Here is a 25,969-nt window from a genome sequence, read left to right on the forward strand (position 1 = left end):
AACTTCAAAGAACCGCCAAAATAGGAGGGATGAAGCTCGCCGGATGAAGAGGAGAACGAGATGGGAGGGTGAGCTGAGAATTATATGCAGGACGACATGAAGCTTGCCTATGGTGATTGGTTGAAAGAGGGGGTCTCAATGCAACCCTGGAAACCTTGCAATCCTTCGGCTGTGCGCGTCCTCCAAAATCACTGTTAGTCGTAACGCCTTTCCACCATCTGTTGTCCAATCAACGGCTCAGTCTTCATTCCCAGCCGCGTGAGACCCTATAGAGCAACCCAATCATATAACAGTGCATCGAGAGACCCTGCCAAGTTCCAATCAGGGCTCACTGACGGGACTGACACGCGAGGGATCAGACCGGAACAGCACGCTGACAGCATGGGCACTAAGGCCAATCTGGCTCGCTTACTGCAATAATAACACATGTGATTTCCCGAGTCTGCTTGCGTTTTCGTCTGTGGCGCATGTTATGTGATGCACCACAAAATGGGTAGGGCCTTGTCGCAATCCTATCGCGTGTGATATCCAATTTGAGGGACGTTGACCATGTTTGAGGCTTAGTCCATGTGTCTGCCATATTCAATTACTCCCCGCTTTGCTCCCCTCATTTCTTAAGGCGGCAGCTGTTGTACAATATGCATGCTTCCGACTGTCCAACCAAGGTAGCCTCGCGTATGTCATATTCGGTATAATCGCGGAAGAAGAGAACGAGCTGAGCAAGAGAGAGCTGTACCCAGCTTCTCAGTGGCTCACTTCAGTGCGTACCTGATCGGCGTATTCTTGCATTGCCGAACACCATTCTTCGTGCCTACTTCAAGGGTCTCAATGACCGGTCTACAAGACGACCCTTGCAAAAGCCCGAAAGGCGAAAGGGTCTCTTCGGAAGTCCTCTGTCTAGGTAGCAATGAGCGGCGTTTGCATGAGCCGCAGTTTGACAAAAGAAGTGTCAGGCATTCCGAGTAATACGGAAAGAGATCCTACCAGAGCCAACGCACAGCGCAAGGACATGCAAAGAGACCCTGTCGTCAAACTATCTCGCAAGATAACTCGCAAAAGAAGAGGATATGAAAGCGGCTTCATCCCCCCCAAACAAAATATGAGATCCCACAATCAATTGGCTATCGAAAACCACCCTCAATATAAAGTCCGAAGACCTTCTACACATTGCCGTTCCGTTAAATATCTCCGAATCATATTTCCCAACTCTTCCGGACACCATCAGAGCCATCCGTATCACCTCAATCACTCTAACCATGTCGAGCCACAATAATTCTTCCTCCCCCAGTGGCACAAGTCCTCGAACAAAAGACATTTCAAAGCAAACGAACCCAACAGGATCAACCGCCGCAGATATACACACCTTCCTTTCGCAACTACCTCCACGTACGCAACACGGCCTGACACAGCACACGATACTGACCCATCGACAGGCCAGCATTCATCTCTACCCCAGAGCCCGTGGACAGTGTCTAAAGGCAGTTACACTAGAACGGATGGATCTGATGTATATGTTCGGGGTCCTGATGATTTCCAGGCGAACGCCTTGCAATCACGGACTAATGAAAGTGTTAAGGGTGTGTATGAAAACGAAAGCATTGGTGAAGGCGGAAAGAATGGAAAAAGGTAATTGCAAGCTTGACGTCTGGAAAAATAAAATAAAAAAATACCTCGTTCCCACTTCCTACACTTCCACACCGCATCCCACCTTCCTCATATCCCTTATTTCCTCATCGCCTTACCCCCTAATAACGTCTCCCTCTTCTTACTATCTACGCAAAAAAAAAAAAAATTAAAAATATACAATAGAGAGGATTTACTAGTAGTTACTTACCTGACTACTAGTCCTTTAGTTACTAGCAGGACTCTACTTATTTATAAGCTAAACTTCACTAGCAAGTATTTTATGCATAATTGTAACTGCAGGAGCAATGTTATTTAGGTGCTAGGGATCAACGCTTTTATTGCTATTTGTCTTGTTGTGGTCTGTTGTGATGATTGTACACGGGAGCTCTCAGCTCAGAGGTAAGCGCACTTGCCCACTGGGCGTATCTACATACTTCGTTCGGCAAGACGACGCTTGTCGGCTTATTTCCGAAGGTCAGGCTCCTCTTGCAGGGTGGCGTGAAAAAGACGAGGATTCCATAGCCAGCCAATCGCCCGGAGAACTTATCGGATGAGCATTCTCAAGTCATGACATCCAAACACGCGCCTTGCATGCACAGACTCACAACTTCGAAGTTTTTGTTGTTTCGCCCTGTTCCTGTATCATTCGACTTCAGAAAACAGTTGTATGGCATACCACCAGACTGTTCCATCGCCTGACTTTGATTCACCCATTCTGGGATGAAGCCTCCACCAACACATTGTCGCTCATTGCTGCCCTTATGGGTGTTGTACATGGCGCAAGCCTCGACACAGTCACTCGGCGTCGAAACAGCCATGGCGACTAGCTCGTCGTTGCCCCAACCTGTTGCGCACCATGTGGTGTAGGGCCAGGCAAGGAATTTTGTAATGGACTTGAAAGAGCGTTGTTGAGTAACAGGGGTGCACCCCGTGGTTGGTATCGCGAAAGCGCTGGCCGAGGTCGGTGTCGATGTTGCTGAGGCTGCAGGTGACACTGGCGATGTACATGCTTGAGAGCCCGATGCGCCTTGCTGAAAGGTGGCGCGATCTTGCTCATATGACTTCGTTGCAATGTGTTTGCCCAGAAGTCCTCCCACTACGCCAGCAGCAACAGCTACAAGTATCGCATAGACCACGAGGCATGGCCAGCTCAGGAAGAGTGCGCGTCGTGGTTTCTGGTGAGAGTCAGGAGGCAGCTCGACGGTGCTTTCGATTGGAGGGCCATGACGCGATTCGTGGATAAGGGCGTATGGCGGCGAGTTCTCAGGCACAGAGTAGGTGTACGATGTTACTAGTTCGGACTTAGGAACTGCTTCGAGCGTGCAATCGTCTATGTTATTGCGCATGGTTCAGACTGGCTGATATCCAAGAGAGCTTCTTGACAGAGACCAAAAACTGAAGATGCCTCGAACAACGACCTCGGGAGGCATCATCGTAATTATAGCGGTTGTTACATTGGATTGCGGCACAGTGATACGAAACACAGATGCAGGGGACGAGACTGTTGATGCGCATGGAACTCCCTACACCAATCATTACGCGCGCACATTCAGACCCCATGCAAAGCGCCTTGACGCGCATCACTCCCCAATTCTGCATCTTCCACACAATGCTCTATAAATCTAGATAACAGCAACAAAAGGCGTCCCAACCATAAACGGGAGTTGCGGATGATACGTATCCATCTCCTTCGCCAAAACAGCAGGAAGGTCCGGCACAAGTTCCCAATCAAAATATCCATCATCGTTGATCCTTGCCATCTTCTCAATACGCAGAATCTTCGTCGCTGGATCGACCGCCACGCTGGGGTCAGATGCAGCTGTGGGACGAGGGGAGCGATAAGTACAGACGGTATTGGGGACTGCTGTACATGCGGCCCATGAGCGTGCGCATAGCTGAAGATGCCTTGTTGCTTTCATCATTGCTAAAACCTGTAAACAGGATCGTGTCCAGTGGGCGGACTACTGTTCCTGGATTGCAACTGCAGCAAACAACCCGTAAGCAGTACCTCGAAACGTGGTTGATCGGACATGTGAACTTGTTATTCAACGTCCTATAGTCGTATGTGAAAGACATGTTGGAAGTTGTTGTAGATATTGTTGTTGTTTAGAGGTGGAAAAGGTGAAGTAGGGTAGTGTAGATTTCATTAAAACGGGTATCTAAATTGATGACATTCACCTGCCTGCCTGCCGTTTGGGCATTTACCATGCTGTTTTCCTTCGTGCGTAGAGTGTTCATTGATCGTTTTCCCTTATCGGTGCAATTCGTTGGTAACTGAGCCGCATGTTCAACGATGACCTCACTCTTCTTTGCACGCCCAGTGAGATTCCCGCGTAAACATCCATTTCCAGAGCTGCCGTGTCGTGTGGTTTGTTCGTTCCTCTTATTATCGCTGGCGAATGATTTCTAATAAAGCCCCGTATCAGTCTCGGCGGAAATCGAATTGAAGAGGAATAAAGCTTGCGCACCTGTCAAGAACTCCTCACTACAAAGCACACAAGTCAGCAAATGCACATTTATACCCCGTGTCATATCCCCTTTTCGGGTTAACTTTTTCAACTTACAAGCTCAACGTAATATACCCATCACGATCCTCATCGTACTTCTTAAACACATCCGTCATCCTCTTGAGGCTAATGCACGCTTGCACGAACAAATCGAAACTGAGTGCGTTGCGCCCGCTGCGGTCGTAGGTTTGGTACAGCAGCGTGACGAAGCCCTGGGAGAGGCGGTATCCGAATGCGATGAGCGCTTCGTTGAATTCGGCGTACGAGATGGAGCCGCTGTGGTCGGCGTCGAAGCGATCGAAGAGACTGCGCCAGGCGGAGAGAAAGCCCCAGAGACCGCTTTGAGAGTGTCAGTCAGAAATCAAGTGGTCATGGAGAATAGGATAAGCAAATACGCACCAGAATTCGTCAAAGTTCACGGAGCCGGAACGGTCGGTGTCGAACATCCTATCCACGTCAGTCCCAGGCCGATTTCAAACTCAGCTAGAGACATACCGTATCATCATCCTCACGGTATGTGGATCAAACGGTGACCAATCGCCATTCACCAGCGCCGTCCTAAGTTCCGCCTCAGTCAAACTGCCATTATCTGCCCTATCGTCAGCCCCAAATCCACTCTTTCAACCCGCACTTCAACAACATACTATCCTTATCCACCGCGACAAACAACCTCCACAGCGCCTCGCGATCATTCGCATCCCTCGGCGGCGCGGGCGTCGGCGGCGGCCTACTCTGCTGCGCAATCGGCGGTCTGCCATGATACCCTTGGGGCGGCGGCCCATGTCCGTAATTCGCAGGCGGCGGACTACCCACGCCATATCTCGGGTCTGGCCTGCCGCTGCCGTAGCTGTTGCGCGTATCCAGGGCGCGCGTCCTGGAATGCGCCGGGCGGCGGGCGGCTTTCGTAGCTGGTCGGGCGCGGCGCGTAGTCCTGGCGATAGTCCTGGCGCTGGCTGGGGAGGTCGGAGCGGCCTGAGGGGGGCAGTGAGGGCGGCGGTTTGTTGTAGTCGGGGCGCGCAGAGGAGGTGCGTGGTGGGCGCTGGGCGGACGCGGGGTTGGAAGACATCATTTGCGCGGCCTGGGGGGAGTCAAGATTTCGAATTCTCGTTCGGTCAGATACACTTTACACACCTGCTCCGGTTCGGCGTGCATAGGCAGCCTGTCCGGGTTGAAGCCCTTGTTGTATGCCATGGTGGGGTTGGTGTTGTGAGGATGCGCGCCGCAGCAGAGAAGCGGGCGAGAGCTGATATAGATGTGTGACGACCAGGTCAGCCCGGAGCAATTCAATGCTTTGAACTTAGGCGCGCAGCTGTCGTGTAAGAACTTGAGGCGTCGCCGGAGATGGTATAGCTGCCCAACTTCACTGCCCTGCGGCTGCGGCTGACCGGCGGGGCGCTTGGCCTTATGACGCTGGCCTGGTCAGAAGCTCCAACCAACATGACGTCGCACGAAGTTGCTGCAAGGGCATGTGCTTTGCGCTGACTGGATCCTGGTATCATTGCAGCTATCTACACCGAAGACTGACTCTTCATGCTCCTCCATATGTCTAGCCACTTCTCTGCCCCCCTGAACTCCCTGGGCCAGTATCAAATTTGAAAAAGAAACAGGCCATCATCGTGGGTATCCACAAACGCCTCAAACACCCCAAATGTACGATATGAATAAACCATCCTACAACAACGCTTGCCTGCAATAGAGAAAACAAATACAAGAAAAAAGGCGCATAATGGTACAGTATAGAAGAAAACTTTTGGCGGGCATAGCCCGCCATCACTCTCGAAAAGAAAACAACTCAAGCTTTCACCCTCTTCTGGCCAGAGTCGGACCCGTCGTCAGAGGTCTTGCGCTTGCGCTCCCGGTCAGCAGAGTCGTCACGCGCGAAGCTCGGTCCGCTCTGTACTACCGGAGTCTGAAAGGTCAGTGGGCTCGGTAGCATGTTGGAGTCACCGCGCAAAAGAGAGCCCCACTCCGGGTAGAAGGCAGAAGGCGAGGGGAAGCCAGGTTGTTTTCAACAAAGCGGACTGGGTAGTCCAGAAAATTGGGGTTTCCATGTCATTTACGGCTGCCAATAGGAGTTGCTGTTGGATGGTGGCGGGGGGCGAGCAAAAAGGATTTGGCGGCCCGGTTGCACCAGCACTCATTAAAGAGTTTGCGCTGGGTGACGGGGGAGGCAGGACAACACCAGAAGAATGTGATCCTTCTGTGCCCGTCCGTGCAGGGGTGGCCCCAGTAGTGCCAGAGTCCTTCGGCGATGAGTCGGCAGTCGCGCTTCCAGCATCAGACTGTTCACTCGGAATCTGCACGCGCAGTCTGGGCTTCTTCGGGTCCGTCTGCATGCTGTTCGTTCGCGAGATGGGCTGGATCGCGGGCATCCCCGAAGTGGACTGTGTTCGCTGCGGGGGCTCCTGCGCCATCTGCTGTGGCGGGGGTTGAGGCGGGGAGATTCCGTTGGTGTTTAGTCGAGACATGGCAGCTACATCGATTGATTGTGCTCGGTTCTCCTGCTTGATAAACGGGACCTCGCTGCGGGACGAGCTCACATTACTGCTGCCCCAATGCGCTGCGAGCATGGACTGGCTGTCGTCGATGGGCGTGAAAATGCTGTGCTTGGCCGAGGCGTGCAGTGGTCGTGGCTGGGGTAGGGGCGGGCTCTGGAAGTCATGTTGCGGCGGAGACGGAACGGTGATAGTGGGCTGCGCGGGGCGTTCTTGTTGCGGTTGCGACACAGGCTGTGATTGGGAAGATTGCTGCTGCTGCTGCTGCTGCTGCTGTTGCTGTTGAGCCTGTGCTTGAGCCTGCTGTTGTTGATGCTGCTGCTGCTGTTGTTGTTGTTGCTGCTGCTGTTGTACATGTTGTTGTTGGGCCTGCTGCTGATGTTGAGCTTGTTGCTGTGCGTGCTGATGTTGTTGCTGCTGCTGAGCATGCTGCTGTTGCTGAAATGTTGGCGGCATAGACTGTCTCCGCGGTTCTTGCTGCATGAACTGCTGGACCTGGGGGATTCGACGGCGGCGGATGTGTGTACTGGAAGTGCGGGGACAGAGGGCGGGCCTGGCGACGGGCGCCGGGGCCATCTGGCTGGGCATTCTGCGGGTTGTAAAAGGGCCGGGTTTGGGGCATGTAAGGCATAGTTGCCTGGCGGCGGCGGCCGGTGCTTGGCTGACGGGTAAGGGCTGTGGAAGGCGCCGAGATTCCAGAGCTTGGGGCGCGTCCGGAATGTGGGTCTCGCGAGTTTGGCCGGGAAAGGTGGCCGGGCTGCGGCGAGGGGCCTCGCTGGTGGAAGGGGATGCCGCCATTGGGCATTGGCGGCGAGGCAGACGGCGTCGCGTGGCGGATGTGCTGGAAGGCCTGCGCGTGCTGCAGATGGTGCGGCATCATACCGTGCTCTGGCGGGGTGTGCGAGTCTCGAGCGACGGCGCCCTCCTCATCCTCCTCATCTTCGTCGTCGCCGTCCTTCTTGCCCATAAAGTCCTCCGGACCCTTGTGCTCGTGTGCGCCGCCATACTGCGTGACCTGTCAGCGTCATGATCGTTTAGCGCAGCTCTCCATCCAGGGACACGGGGTGCATACATATTGGTACCGGCCAATCGTCTCGTTGATGTCGCCCGACGAAAACTCGTACAGCTTCTTGTTGTGGCCAAAGATGATGACGGCAACGTCGACGGAGCAGAGCACCGAGAGCTCATGCGCCTTCTTGAACAGACCGCCTTTGCGCTTCAGGAACGTCCTATCCAGGGTCAGTGTTGGCTCGCGGCTACTACGACTACACGGTACGCGCGGCGCGCCGGCAGACTAGACAGGACGGCAGATTGGCTTACACGGAGCGGTTGCGGTCGTCCTTGATGGCCTTGATCTCAATCTTGCGACGGCCCATGGTTGCGGTGGATGATCAGACGTCCAGGCGCATTAGACGTTGACGCGATACGAAGACGGGGCACGGTGATGGGTTGTGGCTGGTGTCGAGGGTCCTCGAGGAACAAAAGAAGTTGGTACTAGCGTGCGCGGCGGCAGGGACAGCGAGACCCACGAACACGCTGGATGGTTTCAGGACTCAGGAGACGGGTGCCCCAGGAAAGCGGCAGAAAATGGCGCGCGCTGTGAGTGTGTGCAGAGAATAGACCCGCGACTCGGTCGCTAGCTATATGTCTGTGATGCGCACAACGGAGCTCCGAGGCTGCACTCGCTGTATCTTGAGGCTCTGGGTGTGATGTGCAAGAGGAAGCGATCATGGAGCGGGCGGCGCTCCTAATAATAGCACTCTTGCGTCTGAGGAGCCCAGGCCATGTCTGTCTGCCATCTTCGCTAATATGCCCCTTCGCGGCATTTGCCAACGATGGAAGCGTGGTGTCACCCGCTGTAGCGCCTGTCATTGGCCGTGCAATCTGTTTCTTGCCAGCTAATTCCTCCCGTGCCGGTTAGACTGAGCCGGCAACGCCCAGCTGAGCTATTTTTGGGGTCATATCAGGACCAGGGTCCACGGCATCACACTCGCATCGCACACCCATGGACTCTCCCACGAGTATCATATTGAGACAGCCCGTGTGGGCATTCTCCCAGCTGCAGGGCCTGGGTATTCACCTGTCCGTGTTCCTGCAGGAGAATGGCCCTCAATTAGCAGGACATCTCACCGGCTCTGCAGCATCCGCTATATTTGCTTGCGGCATTGAGGGAACCCACAAGGGCGGTACCGCTGTAGCATCGATCGAAAGGAAATTTGTTGCAAACAATGTGCTTCGGATTGCATTCGCGTCGAGTCCAGCTTGTCGGCATTGCACTAGGCGAGGCTGATGGCAGAGCCACGGAGTGAGGTTTGTACTCATTCGCACAGGACTGTACATCTTCACATTCCATGCTCCGCCTTGCTCGTACCACCCGACCCAGCACTCACTACTCAGCAAACCCCTCCGTCCCTGACTGCGCGCACACATGAAAAGGGTTTGTCCCTGCACCACCCTCGGCTGCGTCCCCCTCTCCGCTCACCATGACGAGCCTCACCTCACCCCCCAAACATGCCGTCAGATCGAACATCCACCCCAACACGCACAAATCCCCCGATTCTCACGCTCTGCACAAACGCCCCGCTCACTGCAACCGATCACAAAATTCAATCCAAACAGCACGCTTCCACTCCGCGCTCTAGCGTTGAAGTTGGAATAGGCGTTCGCACGACCCCGGTCAGAAACGCACATGCACCTAAGAATAGATATAAATAGCAACCCATGCGGCAACCACATGTTGATGACGCAGCCGAGTGATAACCGCACTGAGTTAGAAGGTACAGCGGAAAAGGCGCGTGCCTTGGATTGATCGCCTTAACAATTCCAGCCCATTGTTTTTTTTGTAAGCTATGTGTCTCGTCTATCATTTCCTAAGATCTGACCCGCGTAGCCGCCCGTTTTCGCCAGGGAACATGGTAGTTTGGGCCTGGTGATTCGCAGCTTTGAGTTGGGTATGTCCCCTGAGAGTATGCACGCCGCAGAAGCGAAGTGCCAGGCCCACGGCCGTAAGTTTAACTGGCCTGATGTTTCCCACCCCGTCAACCCATTGGCTCAATGTTTCTATTCGCGGCCTCGAGACATCGACCATCCTCACTTTCTGCGCGGCTAAGGCAAACATTAGGTTCCAGGCGAGACTGCCGCGGGCCGTTGCGTCTAAACCCACGCAGGTACACCGCACGGGTACTATTCTTGGTGCCACACTCTAAACAACGTTCCTCCATCTCCTCGGCTGACATGAACGAACGCTGACATCGGCCTCTCACGAACGCGTGGTCGATGCAGGTACAGCACATCTAACTCGAACAAGCTTCGCGACATTTATTTCAGTTGCTGTCTAACTTCATCTAAGTTACCTGTATTCTTCCAACCGCCGTGAACATCATCATCTCTTGAATATCGCAAGGTATACAGCACGTATTCTTAGCACCATGCACTTCTACCATATCTTTCACCTCTTCCAATCCCTGCCAACGACTCAATCTCATAACCGCCATCCAAGACTTGACGTCTTCGAGGACGCAGTATTCTTAGCAGACACAGGAGATGAACTCCACAATAATCTCTCACCCACTGCATTCGACATGTAAGATACAACTACATTCTAATCTTAGCCCACCACCACGCCCCGCCCGCCCATCTCCAGACCATGAAACACCTCCACCCCTTCCTATCCTCCCTTCACGATGCAGGTACGCGTACTTGCTGCATGAACCGGAGCCGTGATGGATGTGGGTCGGTCTGACTTGTTGCACATCACCTCTACATCTGGCGAATTTGCTGTGATTCTCAGGAGGAGTACTCAAGCCGAGAAGAGTGGGTCAGGCGTGGAGAGTGAGGGGAGGGCGTCATGGGTGGTGATGCTATTCTCGTCGAGATGAGAGGGGAGCAGTACGCCTTACATCCAGTCTGGCGCGTACAAGTCCTGGTTGTTGAAGCCTTCGTCCCTATGATGAATCACAAGCAACGTCGTCCATCACTTGACGGAAAGATACACAGAACCATCGCTCAGAAACATCTTTCATTACTCCCTCGAATCCCAACAAGCCTTCTCGCTACATACCACCGAGTCCGACTACCCATCTTCGAACTATCATCAGACAAGTGTATATTTCTCACAACGTGATACATACACATCACCTCCCACCACCAAGAAGTGATAAAGAACAAGTCCAAAAATGTTGTTAAGAGAATCAAATGGTATATGCTCATTGGTGGGTATTAGAACATGAGAAAAAACGTTTGGAAATAGAAAAAAGTGGACGACAAGCACAACAAAAGGGTATCAGAGCTCTCTTCTTCTCTTTACACGCTGCAAAAGCAAAATGATGTATGTGTATGCTGAAGGGTGCTGAGCGAGCCAGTCAGCGCATACTCAATGCAAGAAAATGAACGCAAAAAGACATACGTTGACACAAATTAAGATCCGTCCCTTCATCGCATCCCCGAGTTGTAGGTAGATTGCTGACCGTCCACGTTGCCGGTAAGCTCGGCGACTCGCGCCTTGATGCGAGCAACGCGGCTCTCGATCGTCTCCTCGCCGCTCGTTTCGCCTTCGTCCGTGCGCTGGCTTTGGCTTTGGCTTCGACTGCGACGAGACTGCTCCTCGCTTAGTCTTGCGGCCCGCTCAGCAGCATTCTTCCTGATCTGTGCCCAGCGGTCGTTCGTAGGGACAGAGTCCGTCTTCAGTGTGATAGACTCTTCTGATATGTCGTCCCGATGCTTTGCGACAAAAGGCGTAGGAGTGACCGGGCTTGGTGGAGCGTCATATCGCTGTGCTTGGTGGCCGCCACGGGAAATGCTTGGTGCAGCGGCAGCATCGTCATCGTCACTGTCTTCAGGGGCAAAAGCCGGCATGTCTTCCATTGGTCCTTGATCGAAACGAGAGAAAGCTTGGTCAGCTTCTTGCTGCTCATGGGCCTGACTGCCAGGTACAGCTGGTGGGGCGGGTCCATGAGAATCGTCCATGGCAGTCGATGATGGTGCTGGACTGTACGCACGCTCATATGGCGCTGAAGGTGCTTGAAGGTGATCATGCTGCTCCTCGCTAAAAGCCAAAGACGGTTCCCGTACCTGTGGCTGATGGTCTTCCACACGGGATTCGCTTCGAACAGGTTCGGGTGCGGGTGTGTGCGTAGGGTAGTCTTCAGACTCGCGAGGCTGAGTAACAGCGGCAGATGTCGCAGCTGGCACATTGGTCTTCTTGCGACCGAAAAGTTTCCTGAAGCCTCCGCCTTCCTTCTTCTTCAACTTGTTCGATGGAGACTTCTTGTCTCCTCCTTGCCCCTTGTCTTCACTGGCGCGTACCATCGACTGTGGAGCAACAGGTGCCGGGGGTGCGGCCTGCGGTTGAGGAGATTGAATCGGCTTTCGCTCGGGGACAGCCTTCTTAACTACAGGATGGTTGTTCGTCTCGACTGTTGGGAACGGCTTGTGCTCGGGGAGGGGCGAAGCAGTGGGAGAGTCGTTTGGCCAAGGAACGGGGGTCACAGTGGCATCTGGCGTACCGGGTTGAGGAGCAGGAGAACGTGAAGCAGCACGTCCCGCTTTCGGTGTGGCCATGTCAGGGTTTGGAAGTGCTGGTAGGTCACGGTCTGTAGCGCCTGGCGGCAAAGGCGACAGACGACCATTGTTGGCAGTCGTCAAGAGATTGTCCTTTGAGCCCCTACCAGCGCTGACGTCTCCGAGGTACTGCGCTCGCAAAGCATTGCGATCGATTGCAGCCTCTCCAAACTTCTTGTCCCACTTCATTGCCGGACCAGCTTCACTCAGCAAATGCGGCTGCAGCGTCATCACGCTGTTCGTCTTGGTGGACGTTGCATCGTCCGCTCTGCCTCTCCGCTGGGCAAATTGCTCTACCTCCTTTCGCTCCCTTTCGTTCTGAGCTAGCTTCGCCGCCGCAGCTTGAACTCTTGCGTGTTGGGCTGGTGCAATGCTCGTCTTGCTCATGGGAGTGTTCGAGGTTGTCCGATTGTACGGCTCGTTCCCACCGGGGGTCGGCTTCTTGCCCGTGGATTTCCTGCGACCCAGACGCCCTCTCCTTGTGAAACTGAATTTGGACTTCTTTTCCGCAATGTATGCGCCTTCTTCGGGGCCAGGTGAGGCACCCTTGACCTGCTCTTCCATAACGAGCCACTTGGCGCCAGGAATACGTGTTTCGATCAATGCGCACCGGCCAAACGCGGCCTTGCGATCCGTAGTCTCCTCACTGGCTAGACTTATCATCCATACCCACCAGAAGGTCTCGTCTAGGTCGAACTGGGTGATACTCGCAAGCTCACCTGGCTCCAGGTCCTCCTCAGTCTGAATGCCGTTTCGCACATGTGACTGGGAGCTGTGAACACGGGCTCCCTCGCCCAGTGGGGGAAGCTTTTGAGTCGGAAGCAATAGAGTGGTCGGAGCCGATTGGTTGCCATTTTCATCAGCAAAGCCTGAGGACAGGAAGTCCGCCCAGGAGGGAGTAGTGGGGCGGCCAAAATCCGTGTTCTTTGATCGTGGACCAGATCGCATACTGGAAAATTCCCGCATGCCACCAGTGCTCGAAGTTCCATGCACACTGCTTGCTGAGCTTTCGAGTAGTCCCGAGAAGCCGAAATCCTCAAACTTGGACCAGGACGGATCTGTAGTGGTAGCTTCTGCGGCTGCGGTAGACTGGTTGGCAGTAGAAATGCACTCAAGAACCCTGCGACATTCATCGGTCAGCGCTTTCACGGTGTCTTCGTACGCCGAGAACTGCTGCAATGCTGCGTCATCATCGCGGTATTCAAAATGCTTGGCGCGGCGCAAAAGTGCGAAAGGAGTGGGCGAGACTGAGTCGACAATCATGATGACCTTTGTTGTGTGAGTCTGCATCAATGTGGGGGTCTGGGGCGGGTATTCTGTCTGTGAGAGCAGCGATTGCAGCGATCGTGGGAGGCCAGAGATGCCTCCAACCGTGTTCGACTCTGGCGCAAGCGAGCGCAGGTAGGCGAAGAAGAGGTGGCTCGCAGCATCAGCAGCCCTAGTAGACGGTCAGTATGGGATCTAATCGTTTCAAGAAGACAGGCTCACTTCTCCCATGTGCGATAGCCACCGTCGAAGCCCTTGCCATCCTCGGCGAACTCAAAAGCCCACCATCCTGCTAAACGCGACAATTTTCTGCCACCCATGCCATTGGTCTTGCCTCGTGCAGCAACCGCCGACAAAAGATCGAAGAAGTCAAAGATGATGTGCTTGCGCGCTTCGCAGTCGACGCTGAGCGGGATGAAAGTATCGAAAGCATGTCGGGCGAGATTCGAATCTGCATGATGTTCAGCAATTGCCGGTATTGCAGTAATATAGTTTGGCACTCACCAGATTCGCCAATTCGGAAGAGCTCGTAGGCGTCCCATGTCACGACGCCGCCAGGCAGTCTGCTCCAGCACCACTTGATAATGCTGCAGAGGGTCTATCTTGCGTCAGTGCTATAAACGGCAATTGGTCCGCGTGGGGTAGCGTACCAATGGCTCAGTGAGGCGCAATTCTGTCGCCAAGCCTTCGCCTCTGTATTGCCCGGACCCTTCATAGTCGGCCTTGAAGAAGTTGCGTATGAAATTGCGAGAGGCACTGGTATCGGACGTGGGGCGGAATGGGAGCAGTACGAAGGGCATATCCAAGGCTGTTGCGCGTTAGTAAAGGCTCCCTCACAGCCGGATCGTGCATTTGCATGTGCATACCCCTCGACTTCATTTCTTGCGTGCAGCCGTGGATCAGCTCTTGAATATCCTCTGGCGCAACCTCTTTGCGCGACCAGGATTCCTCCCATCGTGGCTTTGGCTTGGCGACGGGCTCGTCGTGGTTGGCGGCTTTGGAGGCAGAGCGCGGCCCGTCCTTGGACTTGAAGACGTTCTTGAAGAACGGCATCTTGCTGTGGCGCGGGGAGCCTCGTTACGTGGTGGGCTGCATTCGTCGCCGTGCGGCAGATACGGGTACGGGGAGTTGCGGCGCGTGCGTGTATGCGAGCGGACGTGACAGTCGGGGCTACGACGCAATTGCCGAGTGCGGGTAGGCGAGGTGAGGGTGTTGAAAGTGAGGTCGTCGTCGTCTACGATAACTTTCTGTGAGCTCGGGACGCTTGAGCAGCTGCTAGGTAAAAAGGAGAAGCGCGAGGCAGCTTGCCCTGAAGGCAGACCCTCCTTTGGGACTGAAGCGAAATAACATGACAACCATGCCCAATAATTAGAGGGCGCTGTCAAAGCGCTAGTACGCACTAGCGTCCGCCAAGACAACCTTAAATGCTGGGATGGAGCCCATTCTTCCTATCGAGCCCCCTGTGCGCCAGCACAGCAGCCCGGCAGTCCACAGCCTCACGCCAGGGTCCAATTCGACATCGCCCCTCGATTGGCTCGCTACCGTGATGCGTTGTCTTCATCATTGCATCACTCACCGCGAATGACGCGTGGGTGCGTGGGGACGTGTCGCGAGCTTCCCGATGCCACCCTGCGTCTTCCAGAGATCGGGTCGTCGCAACGACACACAGACACAAAAGACCAGAGATGGTCCACCGTGCAACGCTGCTTAGCTGCACCGGATCTGCTATCCCCTGACAGACGATCCTGTTGCGAAAAGCACGAGCGGATCCCATCTCGCCGAGGGACATTGCGTTTCATCGTGTGCATAAAAGCCACAACATTCCGCTATCATCCCAAGGGCTTTCCTGCTATGACATCCAAGGACACACTATACTTCCTCCAGCTGTCAGAGAAAGAGGCACAGTAGAACCTTATGTTAGTGCGCGCTGTTACCTACTCGCGAACACCATCAAGGTCTGGCGTGTAATGGCACTCTACTTCTGACGGTGCTGCGCGTGCCAACAATCTGTTCGACGAGCAAGTCCTACCGGGTCCTGGTATGTCCCATACCGCGCCAGGGTGGAGCCGCTAGTTCTGACTTGTATCGGGAATTTAAATCATCGCCGCTGTCCGACCTACATTCTAGTCCATAGGTGCCCAATAACAAATTCACCATTTTCCAACCAAATCTGATCCCGCTTCCCTTTGTGTCACCTTGTCACTTCTCGTTCAGCTAGGAAACTCGGGTTTGGGATATTGGTGACCATTTGCAACAAAGCATCATACGATCAAGTCTTCCATGCGGACCGATTCATGGCGATCGCAACACTTCAGCAAATGATCCTCGTGCAGCCTGTGCACACAATCTCAGTGTGCATGCACCGTGAAGACCCTTTCTCAGATGGCGGTCAAGTGGGAGTGGTGAAACCGCAAAAAGAACTACCCGCAAAGCAACTCCGCCTCGCAATTTCCACCTCCAAAGCATCGATTATACATTCCTCTTTTCGTAACAGTACATGAATCGCGGAACACTGATCAAGTGATGTTGCGCTTCACGCGGTGAGCTGGCGCGCTTGAACTGTAGATACAGGAGGTAGGCGGTGGTGAAGTGTTCGCACATGTGACAGGGGATTTCTACGCTAACGGCATTGGCGCACTAGCCAGTTAGAGTGCCTAGGTATCACGGATGACTGCATTACAGAAAATTCACGTTACTCCAAGAAGCACGCCAAGCATACAGCATCGATGTAGAAGCCTTCGCAGAAAGAGTGCTAGGGTATCCGCCGTGTCCTCAGCTGTGCAATAGACCTTGAGACTACGAGACGAATGACTATCGGGCAATCAGGTTGCAATTCAGCAACCTTGCTATGTCGCGACTTTGGTCCAAGTCCAGAAGCGGCCGAGTGTCATCAATTTCGAGGTCCCAGAGATTTACTCTCACGCTGCAGAGAACGCCGAATATAGCAGCTGCGAAGTCTCATATGCGAACATTCATCTCTACCTAGTACTTACCTCGAGCTTAGAGGAAAGCCTCAAGTGGTCCTGGAGCTATTCGAAGCTTTGGTCTGCAATTTTCGTAACTTTCAAGACCATTGTAGCAATCTTGCTGCGTTGGTCATTCGTGGCTGGTTCGGCAACTTGAGAGTTTGGCTCGGTGTATGGCACAACCACCAAAAATATCCTCTCCAAGCAGCAACTAGGAACTCGTTCCAGAATTCTCAGAGCGCGTACTCTCCCGAGTCTAATACTGTTGAAGGTCCATTCTCGTGAACGCAGGGTTTGGGTCCTTGAGAAAAGTGCTACCTTGGTAAAGCATGCCGATAGTTCAGATACTAATTTTCTAGCTTGGATATTTCAAACCTCGTGGCCTTTCGAGCTCTTTCTTATGAAATCTTTCGCAACTTTCACTTGCATACCACAGCTTTGGCAATGACGACTTGCATTCGCTTCATAACCCCCACAACATTATCCAGTTCGATATGACGCTAGCAACCACACCCCAACAGCCCTTTCGCTTCCTCGATCTGCCTGCAGAACTTCGTTGCTGTGTGTACGACCAGATCGAAATTTCAACTACCTGGTACAGCCTAGATAGAATCATGACGCCCATAGGCGAGCGAGAATGGCCAATCCCGCCCGTGAAGCAGGTCCACGATTCCCGCATCACCCTGATCAAACCCTACACCCAGCCGGCCTTGAGCCTCCTCCTAACCTGCCGCTTCATAAAGCAAGAAGCCCACTCCATCCTCAAACGCAAGGTACAGCACTACAAATCCCAACCCCTCCGCTACCTCGTCGACTACAGTGCCACACACGCACTCATCCACAAAAGAAGCCCGTTGCGCCGCTGTCTCGGCTTGCTAGCCATCAACGGCAGACCCAGGCGGTTGAGCAATCATCTTCGCTCCTTCATCGACCTCTGCGCTGTTTCTCTTTCGCAGGTGCGCCACACGCAAAACGCCATCGATGGACGCACGGGATACTTCTCTCGCGGCAAGCGCGCCATCGAGTTGACCATCACGCACAAAGATGGCGTCGTGTATGGCGCAGAGGTCATGGAAACGATATACTTGCTCAGCGCTTTCACATACATTGGCCCCGCGCGCTGTGTGATCATCTACAAGTCCCCACTCCCGGAAATCGATGCCGAGACGATGAGCCGCACGCCATTCAGCGATGCAGCAGGCCTCGAGGCAGGCATGCAGCGCGCAATTCCGAGAGAATTAGATGGTGAGCAGGCGAAGTTTGCGAAGGGGGTTTTCATACGTCCGCTTGGGGAAGAGGATTTTCAGAAGCATTTGGACGGATTGGATTTGTATTAGGAGATACCTATATCATCTAGCCTTCGAGGAATGGCAGCATTAGGAATGAAGCTTTGTCCCCGCCCGTGTGTAAAACGTGCTTGCCTACGTTCATGTCCAGCGGCTCTGTTGGCTCGAGGCCGTCTAATTCTGGTAACCTGCAATCATGACCGGCGATGATGACTGCAATGCCCTCGCCTGCGCCGAATACCATACCTAAGGGCCAAATCGGAACTTCTAGCGCCACTATCTTCCCTGGTGTAATCGACTCCCTAACACGATGTGTGTAGCTCGGATAATCATCCTCATTCTTTTTCGGCTCTTGGGACACCATATGCGACGCTCTCAAAGCGCCCGCGGGACCTTCGTACTTCGCCACATTGCTGTTATTCAGCTTGTGGATGGGCACGGGTACTGGGAAGTTGTTGTGCGCGAGCAAATTGCCGTTGATGCCGATTTTGCGGATTTGCACATGGACATCTAGGTCGTCGTGCGCGGCGCAGGACATGTATAGTTTGGCCCAGGGGAGCCCGGAAAGTTCGGTGTATGTGGGGAATGTTGTGGTAAAGGTGATTTGGTCAGTCAACGAATGGCCTTCGTAAGTGGCTTTGGCTGCGGCAGTGGGCTTGCTAGCATCTAGTTGTAGAGCAAGGCCCGAAGCATCAAAGTACAGCTTCTTTAGATATGTGCGGGGAAGCGGGAAGGTGGTGGTGTCTTCTGGCCGCTCGACGACGGAACGGACGACGCTGCTGACCATTGATAGCAGCGAGAGCCTCAGGCGTGGCGTGTCATGCCAGCCATTATCTTTGCCTTTGGCGAAACAGTCATAGAACTTCTGCAGGTCGTCCATTTTGTCTTTCTTGTAAACATCATACCCTGTGTCGCGTCAGATTTGCCAGAACTTCCAGAGCGGAAGACCTACATTCTTGGTTGGCGTGGACTCGCAACCATGTCTTTTCAGAATCACCTTTGGCGAAGGAGTCGAAGGAGCCGAATGAATGGAGGCGTGATCTATATGGTGTCAGTCAAGCATATGTCTTAGTGTGTTGCAGATATCATACGAATAGGACGCTGTCAGGTACATCGGGATCTTGACGTTCTCGGCATATATGCGCTTTGAGTCCCAGTACTCGTTATTCAAGGAGCTGGCTTGGAGAGCTTTTCCAATATCCTCGCAGCCGTTGTAGCCAGCCATGTTTTCCGCAATCCTTCAATTCTCCATTAGCACTTGTGCGCTCTTCGAAAAGTCTCAAGGAAAGAAACTCACAGCTGTGTAAACTTGTCTTCCTTCACAGTAACGCCGCCGCGGCAGAACGTCTGCCTAAATGGATCTGTTGCAGCTTCCCAAGGTGCAATCGCCTTAAGAGCTGGATGTGGACATACACTAGCGTGATTAATCTGCGACATTGCGAGCCAGGAGTTACCCATCAAGACGGCAGTTCCATCACACCATGACTGCTTAGTACACCACTCAATTAGATCATAGATATCTTGCGCCTCCTGAGGACCCCAGAAATGAAGATTGCCTTCTGAATGCATCGCGCCCCGAGCATCAGGATCGACAACACAATATCCACGCGCCACCCAGTCAGCAGGATTAGGTCCTTCGAATGTCTCGTAGCCAGAGAGGTCGTTGTAGTCGATTCCAAGCCGGTACGGACCCATTATGTCGTAGTTGTAAGGACCAACTCCACCAGAGCATTTACCGTAAGGACTCCAGGCAATCAAAGCGGGTTGTTCAGTTCCGTCTGCAGGTCGGAATACATTTGTGTAGATTTTAACCCCATCTCGCATGGAGACTGCGCTGTCGATGTCGAGAATGGTATCGACAGGAAAAGCACAATATCCCTCGCGCAAGACATGTCCGCGCGGAAGATGCCTAGAAACACCGGGCTGGAAGCCTTCGTAGTGGTAGAAAGGATGCTCTTCTGGCGTGAAATTGAGTGTCTTGAAAGCCAAGGTCGGAGCGGAAGACATGTTTGCACAAAAATGGCAGAGGGAAATGCTCTTTTTGATCAAAACTTTTGAAGACGAAGCAGACTGAATTTATACAGCTGAAGTGTACCAACTTCGAGTTCGCTGAAACGCATAGTTTAGATATTAGTATACCTGCTACCTTGGTCAGGTTAAGATGTGGAGAGGAATCTTTAAGCCCCACCGCAATCAGGTCGCTGTTGTGATGTCAAACTGGCACTTGAACGAATCAGGTTGACGTAGAAGCAGGAGCTAACCCACCGCATACGCAGTCGGACCAGGGATGGGTGACTTCCGGGAAACTTGATTCCCGGATCTAGGATTCGGATACTTGTGGCCGATTTTTAGTAGGGGCTTACTGTACGATCCGGGGTAGTGGCTGTAGTGATGTACGAAACCCCACTCACCCGCATGCTAAGTCGTCGTACAACAAAACCAACGTCGATACATCGACTAAGACAAGTACAAAGCGGCATTTTGGAGTGAATATACCGGTAGTTATACAGAGAATACTACACATGACATAGTCCAAGGAGTGAGACCTATTTCTCTTGATGTCTTGACGAATACTTTCTTGTCCGTAACTGTCTCAAACTTTCGAACTACAAACTATAAGTACTCTTGACCCTGTCTCCTGCTTTTCATCCATGGCCACAACTTTACTGCATCGCGATAGCTTATCGCACTTTGGAGTAGTTGGCTTGGCTTTTTTGCTGAGCGTCTGTTATGTAACTTTCTTTGTAAGATATTTTCCCCTTCAGCGTAGAACCCATTGCGCAGATGAAGCTTCAACTAATGCACCAACCTTGAAAGTTAGTACGACGTCTTCTTCTCAGCCCAATCAGAACTGTTCCAGGACCTCTCCGGGCTCGCCTCTCACAATGGCCCATGATAATTCAGGGCTTGAAGGGCCGCCGGATATACGTCAGTCGTTTTTGCTCCCCAGTAGTTCTCAAACCTAATTATATTATTCGTACAGGAACTTGAACGACTCCATCGTAAATACGGATCCATCGTCCGCATTGGTCCGAATGAAGTCTCGGTTGCCGACTGGAGACACATGCGAGCGATATACAGCAACCCAAAGACCGTCATAAAGGATCCTGCGTTTTACGATGGCGTAAGGATGATAGGAAAGCACAATATCTTCCAGATGACGCAAGTGAGGCCACATTTACTGGTATTCGAGTGACTGACAAACGTACAGAAATCCTTCCCAGCATGCAGCACGCCGAAAGCTGAGCAGTCCACCGTACGCGCTCAGCTCCATTACAAGATTAGACCCTCTCATCCAGAAGAATGCGGATAATCTTGTGAATCGACTGATTCTCGGTGTAAGCTCCTCTGCGTCAGGTACCGTCGATGCATATGAGTTATGTGCTTTGTTCAGCCTCGAAACAATGTGTCAAGCCGCCTTTGCGAAGAAGTTTGACAAGGCGGATGGTCCAGAGGGTTCGTTAGAGCTCTTGCGATCTCTGGAAGGGAGTGCTCTTCGCTTTTTACCACAGAGCCTGTTTCCATTTCTCGGATCTACTGGTCTCGGCATCAAGTTACCAGGATTCATAGGTGATGCTTATCGCTGTCACCAGATCTGGGAACAACAATCAAGAAAAATGGTAGATCACTTCCTGGAGAAGTCATCTGCAGACGATAAGTATTTACTTTCTCCCGTCGCTACCGGTATCGATACGTTTCTTGATCGTCGACTAAGCCATGAAGAACTCATAGAAGAGGCGATGGGCTACATGTTTGCTGGCAGCGGCACCACCTCATCAACGCTGACCTACCTTTTGTATGCGATTTCGCTTCCTGAGAATCTTGATATCCAAGAGCGATTAAGAGAGGCTGTCCAAAAACTCCCTGCAGACGACGTAACCACCATACGACAAGACCCGTATGTAAATGCCGTCATCAAAGAAACATTCCGGCTCTTTCCCAACTATCGTCTCAACACTACCGCGCCTTCTTCTAGAGCCACTACAACTAGACGAGTACCGACTGCCCGCAGGAACAATTGTTGGCATGCAAAATTGGATGCACCACCGAGACCCTGTCGTCTTTCCAAACCCCGACCAGTTTTTGCCCGACCGCTGGCTTGTGCCTAACGCTAGTTCTCATGCGATGGAAAGTTCTCTGACCCCGTTTAGCATTGGCCGTCGTAATTGTATCGGACAGAATCTAGCATGGGAGGAGCTTTACATCGCAGTAGGTGCGATCATGCGTGCAGGTCTGAAGCTGTGTTTGGGACCTGAGATGCAACCGTGGGAAATGGAGATTGTGGATCGATTCAATATCGCCCCCAAAGGACAAAGATTGATGCTCCATGTAACTAGAGACTAACTAGTTCATAACTCGATTTGCACGTCATCTCTTAAAGCAAAATCTTATAGCCTTGCCTGCCTTCTCTAGGAAAGCTGCTTGACCGAAGGTGTCTGCTGTGGCATGGCGTCTTCAACTTGGACGACGACGTGGGTTGTTTTCATGATTGACCACCATTCGCAGCCAGAATTGCATAACGGTTGCAGCAAACGAAGTTTAGGATCTACTAGGTTTGTTAGTTCAACCTCATGATAGAAACAACCATAGCTTACCAAGCCACCTGAAACAAGCCAATCACTCAATCCCATCCAAGAGCTTTTCCTGTGTCTTACGACAAAGCACCGTCCTACCACTGACGTAGAGACTATAGCCATGGCTATTGCAATTTGCATTAGCTCTGTATTTTGATTCGGCCATTCCTTGGAAGGCTCGTCGTTTATCTCTGCAGTGTGTGCACAGGTGCAAGTTAAAATGGGATCTCCGCAGAACCACAATACCTGAGTCGGATGACGACTGTAGAGCGCATCTGGTCGGATATATAGGACTTCGAAGGGGCCATCAAATTACCAGACCCTAGGAACAACCCAGGAGCAGGTTGGTCGTGTTGCGCTTGCATGAGATTGAGCCGTACGCACCCTTACCGAGATCAGCTGCAAACACACCAAATGCCGCGCAAGTGATGGCATGATAGTTTCTGATTTTTCCAGAATTACAACCACTTTTACGAAATCATTGGATCGCTGGTATGTCCTCCATCTTTCTGGTACATCGTGTAGTAAGTGGACACAAGACCTTGCTGCTACATGTAGCAACTGTCTTTCTACATGAACTTCACTTGGCCATGGGTAAGGAGGATATCATCACAAAAGCAATAAGAAGGCGCGTCCAGTGCAATTCAAGTGGCTTGAGACGGCAAGACCAAAGGATTACCCTTACTTGGAAAGTATGCAGCGCAGCAAGTGCGGCTGGCTGGGTCACTCGCCTGGCGAGGGTTCGGCATCCTAGTCATCTGCTGCACCCGACGAATGAATTCCATCAATGAAAGTTTCTCAGGACGCCACTGCGTGTTCTGTGATCGAATATCTCTGCTACACCTCAACTGACTTCACGCATCAATGGATCGATGCCGACTTTGACTTCAGATTTGTACCAACCTCCACATTTAAAAGGGACGGCCTGGGCGGCTAAGATCGTTGCTGTTGAATCACCACTCAAGCCATTCAGTCCCCGATCTGTTCTTCGGTAACAAAGATGCTCAAGAGTATCTCTCCGCGGCAGTTGTTTTGCGCGTCCACGGAACAGCAGTGCAGCCAGTCACAATGAGTAGACCGAGTGTGTGTAGACACGAGGCTCGAGTCATCGCTTGATTGCGCGGGGTGTTCGTTTCCTTTTTCGTCTGACGTGCATGTTTGCGACCGACGAGCATCTAGTCATGTAATACCTTGACAGTTGTTTAAAGCAAGGTGGTACACCGATTACTTTTTGCGCGCTTCCAAAGTTCGTCGCCTTCGGTTCACCTTGTTTTAACTCACCGCAAATTCCACCATGCGCTCGCTGTTAGTCCTTTCATCATTTGGTGTTACAACTTGTGCAATTTTCACGTACGACTATGTCATCGTAGGAGGCGGTACAACAGGACTGGTAGTCGCAAATCGTCTGACGGAAGATGCTTCGAGTAAGCACGTCAGCCTCATCTTGCACAGTACTGAAGCTGACGACGATAAATCACAGAAACGGTACTTGTCATTGAGAACGGCATTCTCGATAATGGCACCACGTCCAGTATACCCGGCAACTCGGGAGGTCTCAATCTTGCCGCCATGTACGACATCTACGGCGCGCCTGTTCCGAACCTTGGCAATCAGACGTTTCGTGTCACTGTTGGTAACGTGGTCGGAGGCGGCTCTTATGTCAATGGTATGCAATTTGATCGCGGCGCTGACGCGGACTACGATGCATGGGCTGAGCTCGGTAACGAAGGCTGGGGTTGGAGCGACTTAGAGCCATACTTCAAGAAGAGTAACGAATTCGATGCGCCAAGCCAGGAGACCATAAAGCAGTTCGGCATCACTTACGAAGACGATGCCTATGGCAATGGCCCGCTCAAAGTATCGATACCGGACTACCAGTACCCAGATATGAAGACCATCTTCCATTCATGGGACGACGTCAACATCCCTCATCCAAAGGAGGGCTTCAATGAGCCAGTCGGTGCGTACTGGTCACCCAACTCGATCAACAAGAAGACTTCGACGCGTAGCACTTCGCGTTCTGCGTACTACGACCCTATCGTGTCGCGAAGGAACTTGAAACTCCTAACAAACACTCACGTGGACGAAATCACTTTTGAAAAGTATAGGGTCGGCGCATTAGTCGCCACTGGTGTAAAATACACTCCCAGACAGACCAACAAGCAGACCGAAGTGTTTGCAGCAAAGGAAGTTATCCTGGCTGCTGGTGGAGTGTTTACACCACATCTCCTCATGTATTCTGGCATCGGACCAAAAGATGTGCTTGTAGACGCCGGTATAGTCGTGAAGAAGGTAAGTCAGGACTTATTACAGGATCGAGCTTCCGCTGACATCGTCTGTAGGACCACCCCGCGGTTGGCTCCAACTTCCAAGATCACGTTCCAAACTACATGAACTTCGAACTCCAAGGGCTCAACCCTGAGAATCCGGGAGCTCTCAACACGAATAGCACCTTTAACCAGACCTCTTACGATCAATACCTCAAAGATCGCAGCGGCCCATACTCTGTCGGCAAAGCTCAAGGGCTGGTGTTTATTGCACTGCAGCATTTTGACTCAGCCTTCAAGCAGACAGTATCCAAGATCCGGTCGCAAATCGCAAGCAACTTCCTACCACCTCGTTACTCCAGCAACATGAACCTCCTCGCTGGGTATGAAAAGCAGCGTGAAATCCTCGCGCATCAGTTCTCTGAAGCTGATGCCGCGGTGGGCGAGCTTGCTATCCATGCTGACGGCTTCTCTGGTATCGCAAATAATAAGCCTCTCTCGCGCGGTACTATCACGCTTAACAACACCCATCCTGAAGCATTCCCTATCGTGCAGTGGAACACTTTCCAGAACCCGATCGATGCCGATGTAATGATTGCGCTCACAAAGTACAACCGTAGACACTGGGCGAAAGAGTTGGCCATGTATAAGCCAGTTGAGACAGCGCCTGGTCCTCAGTATCAGACTGACGAGCAAATCATCCAGGGTGGCATTGAGCAGGGAACTCTTCGGCCCAGCTTCGCGCACCCAAGTGGAGGATGCAGTATGATGCCAGAATCCTTGGGTGGCTGTGTGAGCAATGAGTTGTTGGTATACGGCGTCCAGAAGTTAAGCGTTGTCGATGCCAGTATCATACCTATGATTCCGGCTGCGCATCTACAGGCCACCATGTATGCGATCGCCGAAAAAGCAGCAGACATCATAAAGAAGAGAGCTTGAGAAAAGCATGTCAAGTGTGCCTCGAGGACCCTGAGAGGGCGCACGAGGCCCCCACAGAAATGAAATCGGAAGGTTGTCGTTCGGCCACGGTGAAATCAAACCTCTTTCACGATCCTGAGCATAACAGCAAAATTTCAGAGGGTGCAAATTTCATGGCCACCGTGGGTTGTTGAAATTGTCTCCAATCATTAAGAATCATAAGCGCTTCCGGCAGAATCCTAGTTTATGCTTTCTGATAGGATCAGCGACTTATGCGACGGTTCACGATATACATTTCTAATGTCTGCATATTTTTAAGTTTGCTTAGAGCGTGTGTATGTGGCAGAAGAGAGAGTGGAATTCAAAACTGTGAATGTGGGCTAAGGCAATCGCCACCTGCGTCCAGTCGAACAACGACGTGTGCTGTGAGTCACAGTGAGGTATACGCGAGAGATGCCAGGAGACTTGTACTTCCGGCCGACCAAGGTATCGAAGGCAGAATAGA

At 52.4% G+C, this 25,969-nt stretch overlaps 10 protein-coding genes across 10 annotated transcripts; 4 read left to right on the forward strand and 6 right to left on the reverse strand.

Moving 5' to 3' along the window:
* Nucleotides 1-1,256: 1,256 nt before the first annotated feature.
* On the forward strand, nucleotides 1,257-1,630 carry SNOG_15189 (hypothetical protein; the record flags this gene model as incomplete). The annotated part of the gene is made up of 2 exons (XM_001805297.1): nucleotides 1,257-1,386; nucleotides 1,434-1,630. The coding sequence occupies 2 exons, from the start codon at nucleotides 1,257-1,259 to the stop codon at nucleotides 1,628-1,630; spliced, it is 327 nt and encodes a 108-aa protein (XP_001805349.1).
* Nucleotides 1,631-1,918: 288 nt separating this feature from the next.
* On the reverse strand, nucleotides 1,919-3,028 carry SNOG_15190 (hypothetical protein). Its single transcript, XM_001805298.1, has one exon. The coding sequence runs from the start codon at nucleotides 2,970-2,972 to the stop codon at nucleotides 2,187-2,189; it is 786 nt and encodes a 261-aa protein (XP_001805350.1). The 5' UTR covers nucleotides 2,973-3,028; the 3' UTR covers nucleotides 1,919-2,186.
* Nucleotides 3,029-3,248: 220 nt separating this feature from the next.
* Nucleotides 3,249-3,702, reverse strand: SNOG_15191 (hypothetical protein; the record flags this gene model as incomplete). The annotated part of the gene is made up of 2 exons (XM_001805299.1): nucleotides 3,249-3,445; nucleotides 3,477-3,702. 2 exons carry the CDS (start codon nucleotides 3,700-3,702, stop codon nucleotides 3,249-3,251), a joined length of 423 nt encoding a protein of 140 aa, XP_001805351.1.
* Nucleotides 3,703-4,186: 484 nt separating this feature from the next.
* SNOG_15192 (hypothetical protein) lies at nucleotides 4,187-4,579 on the reverse strand (the record flags this gene model as incomplete). Its single annotated transcript, XM_001805300.1, has 2 exons — nucleotides 4,187-4,472; nucleotides 4,533-4,579. 2 exons carry the CDS (start codon nucleotides 4,577-4,579, stop codon nucleotides 4,187-4,189), a joined length of 333 nt encoding a protein of 110 aa, XP_001805352.1.
* Nucleotides 4,580-5,925: 1,346 nt separating this feature from the next.
* Nucleotides 5,926-8,004, reverse strand: SNOG_15194 (hypothetical protein; the record flags this gene model as incomplete). Its single annotated transcript, XM_001805301.1, is given in 6 exon segments — nucleotides 5,926-6,027; nucleotides 6,194-6,766; nucleotides 6,784-7,123; nucleotides 7,156-7,643; nucleotides 7,701-7,887; nucleotides 7,949-8,004. The coding sequence occupies 6 exon segments, from the start codon at nucleotides 8,002-8,004 to the stop codon at nucleotides 5,926-5,928; spliced, it is 1,746 nt and encodes a 581-aa protein (XP_001805353.1).
* A 3,055-nt stretch (nucleotides 8,005-11,059) lies between these two features.
* SNOG_15195 (hypothetical protein) lies at nucleotides 11,060-14,506 on the reverse strand (the record flags this gene model as incomplete). The annotated part of the gene is made up of 4 exons (XM_001805302.1): nucleotides 11,060-13,625; nucleotides 13,676-13,904; nucleotides 13,958-14,051; nucleotides 14,291-14,506. 4 exons carry the CDS (start codon nucleotides 14,504-14,506, stop codon nucleotides 11,060-11,062), a joined length of 3,105 nt encoding a protein of 1,034 aa, XP_001805354.1.
* A 2,527-nt stretch (nucleotides 14,507-17,033) lies between these two features.
* SNOG_15196 (hypothetical protein) lies at nucleotides 17,034-17,756 on the forward strand (the record flags this gene model as incomplete). Its single annotated transcript, XM_001805303.1, has 1 exon — nucleotides 17,034-17,756. The coding sequence occupies one exon, from the start codon at nucleotides 17,034-17,036 to the stop codon at nucleotides 17,754-17,756; it is 723 nt and encodes a 240-aa protein (XP_001805355.1).
* A 16-nt stretch (nucleotides 17,757-17,772) lies between these two features.
* On the reverse strand, nucleotides 17,773-19,712 carry SNOG_15198 (hypothetical protein; the record flags this gene model as incomplete). The annotated part of the gene is made up of 5 exons (XM_001805304.1): nucleotides 17,773-18,611; nucleotides 18,658-18,746; nucleotides 18,797-18,943; nucleotides 19,003-19,052; nucleotides 19,119-19,712. The coding sequence occupies 5 exons, from the start codon at nucleotides 19,710-19,712 to the stop codon at nucleotides 17,773-17,775; spliced, it is 1,719 nt and encodes a 572-aa protein (XP_001805356.1).
* A 1,397-nt stretch (nucleotides 19,713-21,109) lies between these two features.
* Nucleotides 21,110-22,049, forward strand: SNOG_15199 (hypothetical protein; the record flags this gene model as incomplete). The annotated part of the gene is made up of 2 exons (XM_001805305.1): nucleotides 21,110-21,607; nucleotides 21,702-22,049. The coding sequence occupies 2 exons, from the start codon at nucleotides 21,110-21,112 to the stop codon at nucleotides 22,047-22,049; spliced, it is 846 nt and encodes a 281-aa protein (XP_001805357.1).
* A 1,524-nt stretch (nucleotides 22,050-23,573) lies between these two features.
* On the forward strand, nucleotides 23,574-25,485 carry SNOG_15200 (hypothetical protein; the record flags this gene model as incomplete). Its single annotated transcript, XM_001805306.1, has 3 exons — nucleotides 23,574-23,703; nucleotides 23,760-24,571; nucleotides 24,622-25,485. The coding sequence occupies 3 exons, from the start codon at nucleotides 23,574-23,576 to the stop codon at nucleotides 25,483-25,485; spliced, it is 1,806 nt and encodes a 601-aa protein (XP_001805358.1).
* Between the last annotated feature and the right edge of the window lie 484 nt (nucleotides 25,486-25,969).

The sequence above is a fragment of the Parastagonospora nodorum genome (genome assembly GCF_000146915.1).
Source record: "Parastagonospora nodorum SN15 chromosome Unknown scaffold_36, whole genome shotgun sequence".
NCBI lineage: Eukaryota > Fungi > Ascomycota > Dothideomycetes > Pleosporales > Phaeosphaeriaceae > Parastagonospora > Parastagonospora nodorum.

Bases quoted from the DNA above. Each gene is read 5' to 3' on its own strand.
- SNOG_15190 (XM_001805298.1), bottom strand. From the start codon at position 2,972: ATGCGCAATAACATAGACGATTGCACGCTCGAAGCAGTTCCTAAGTCC.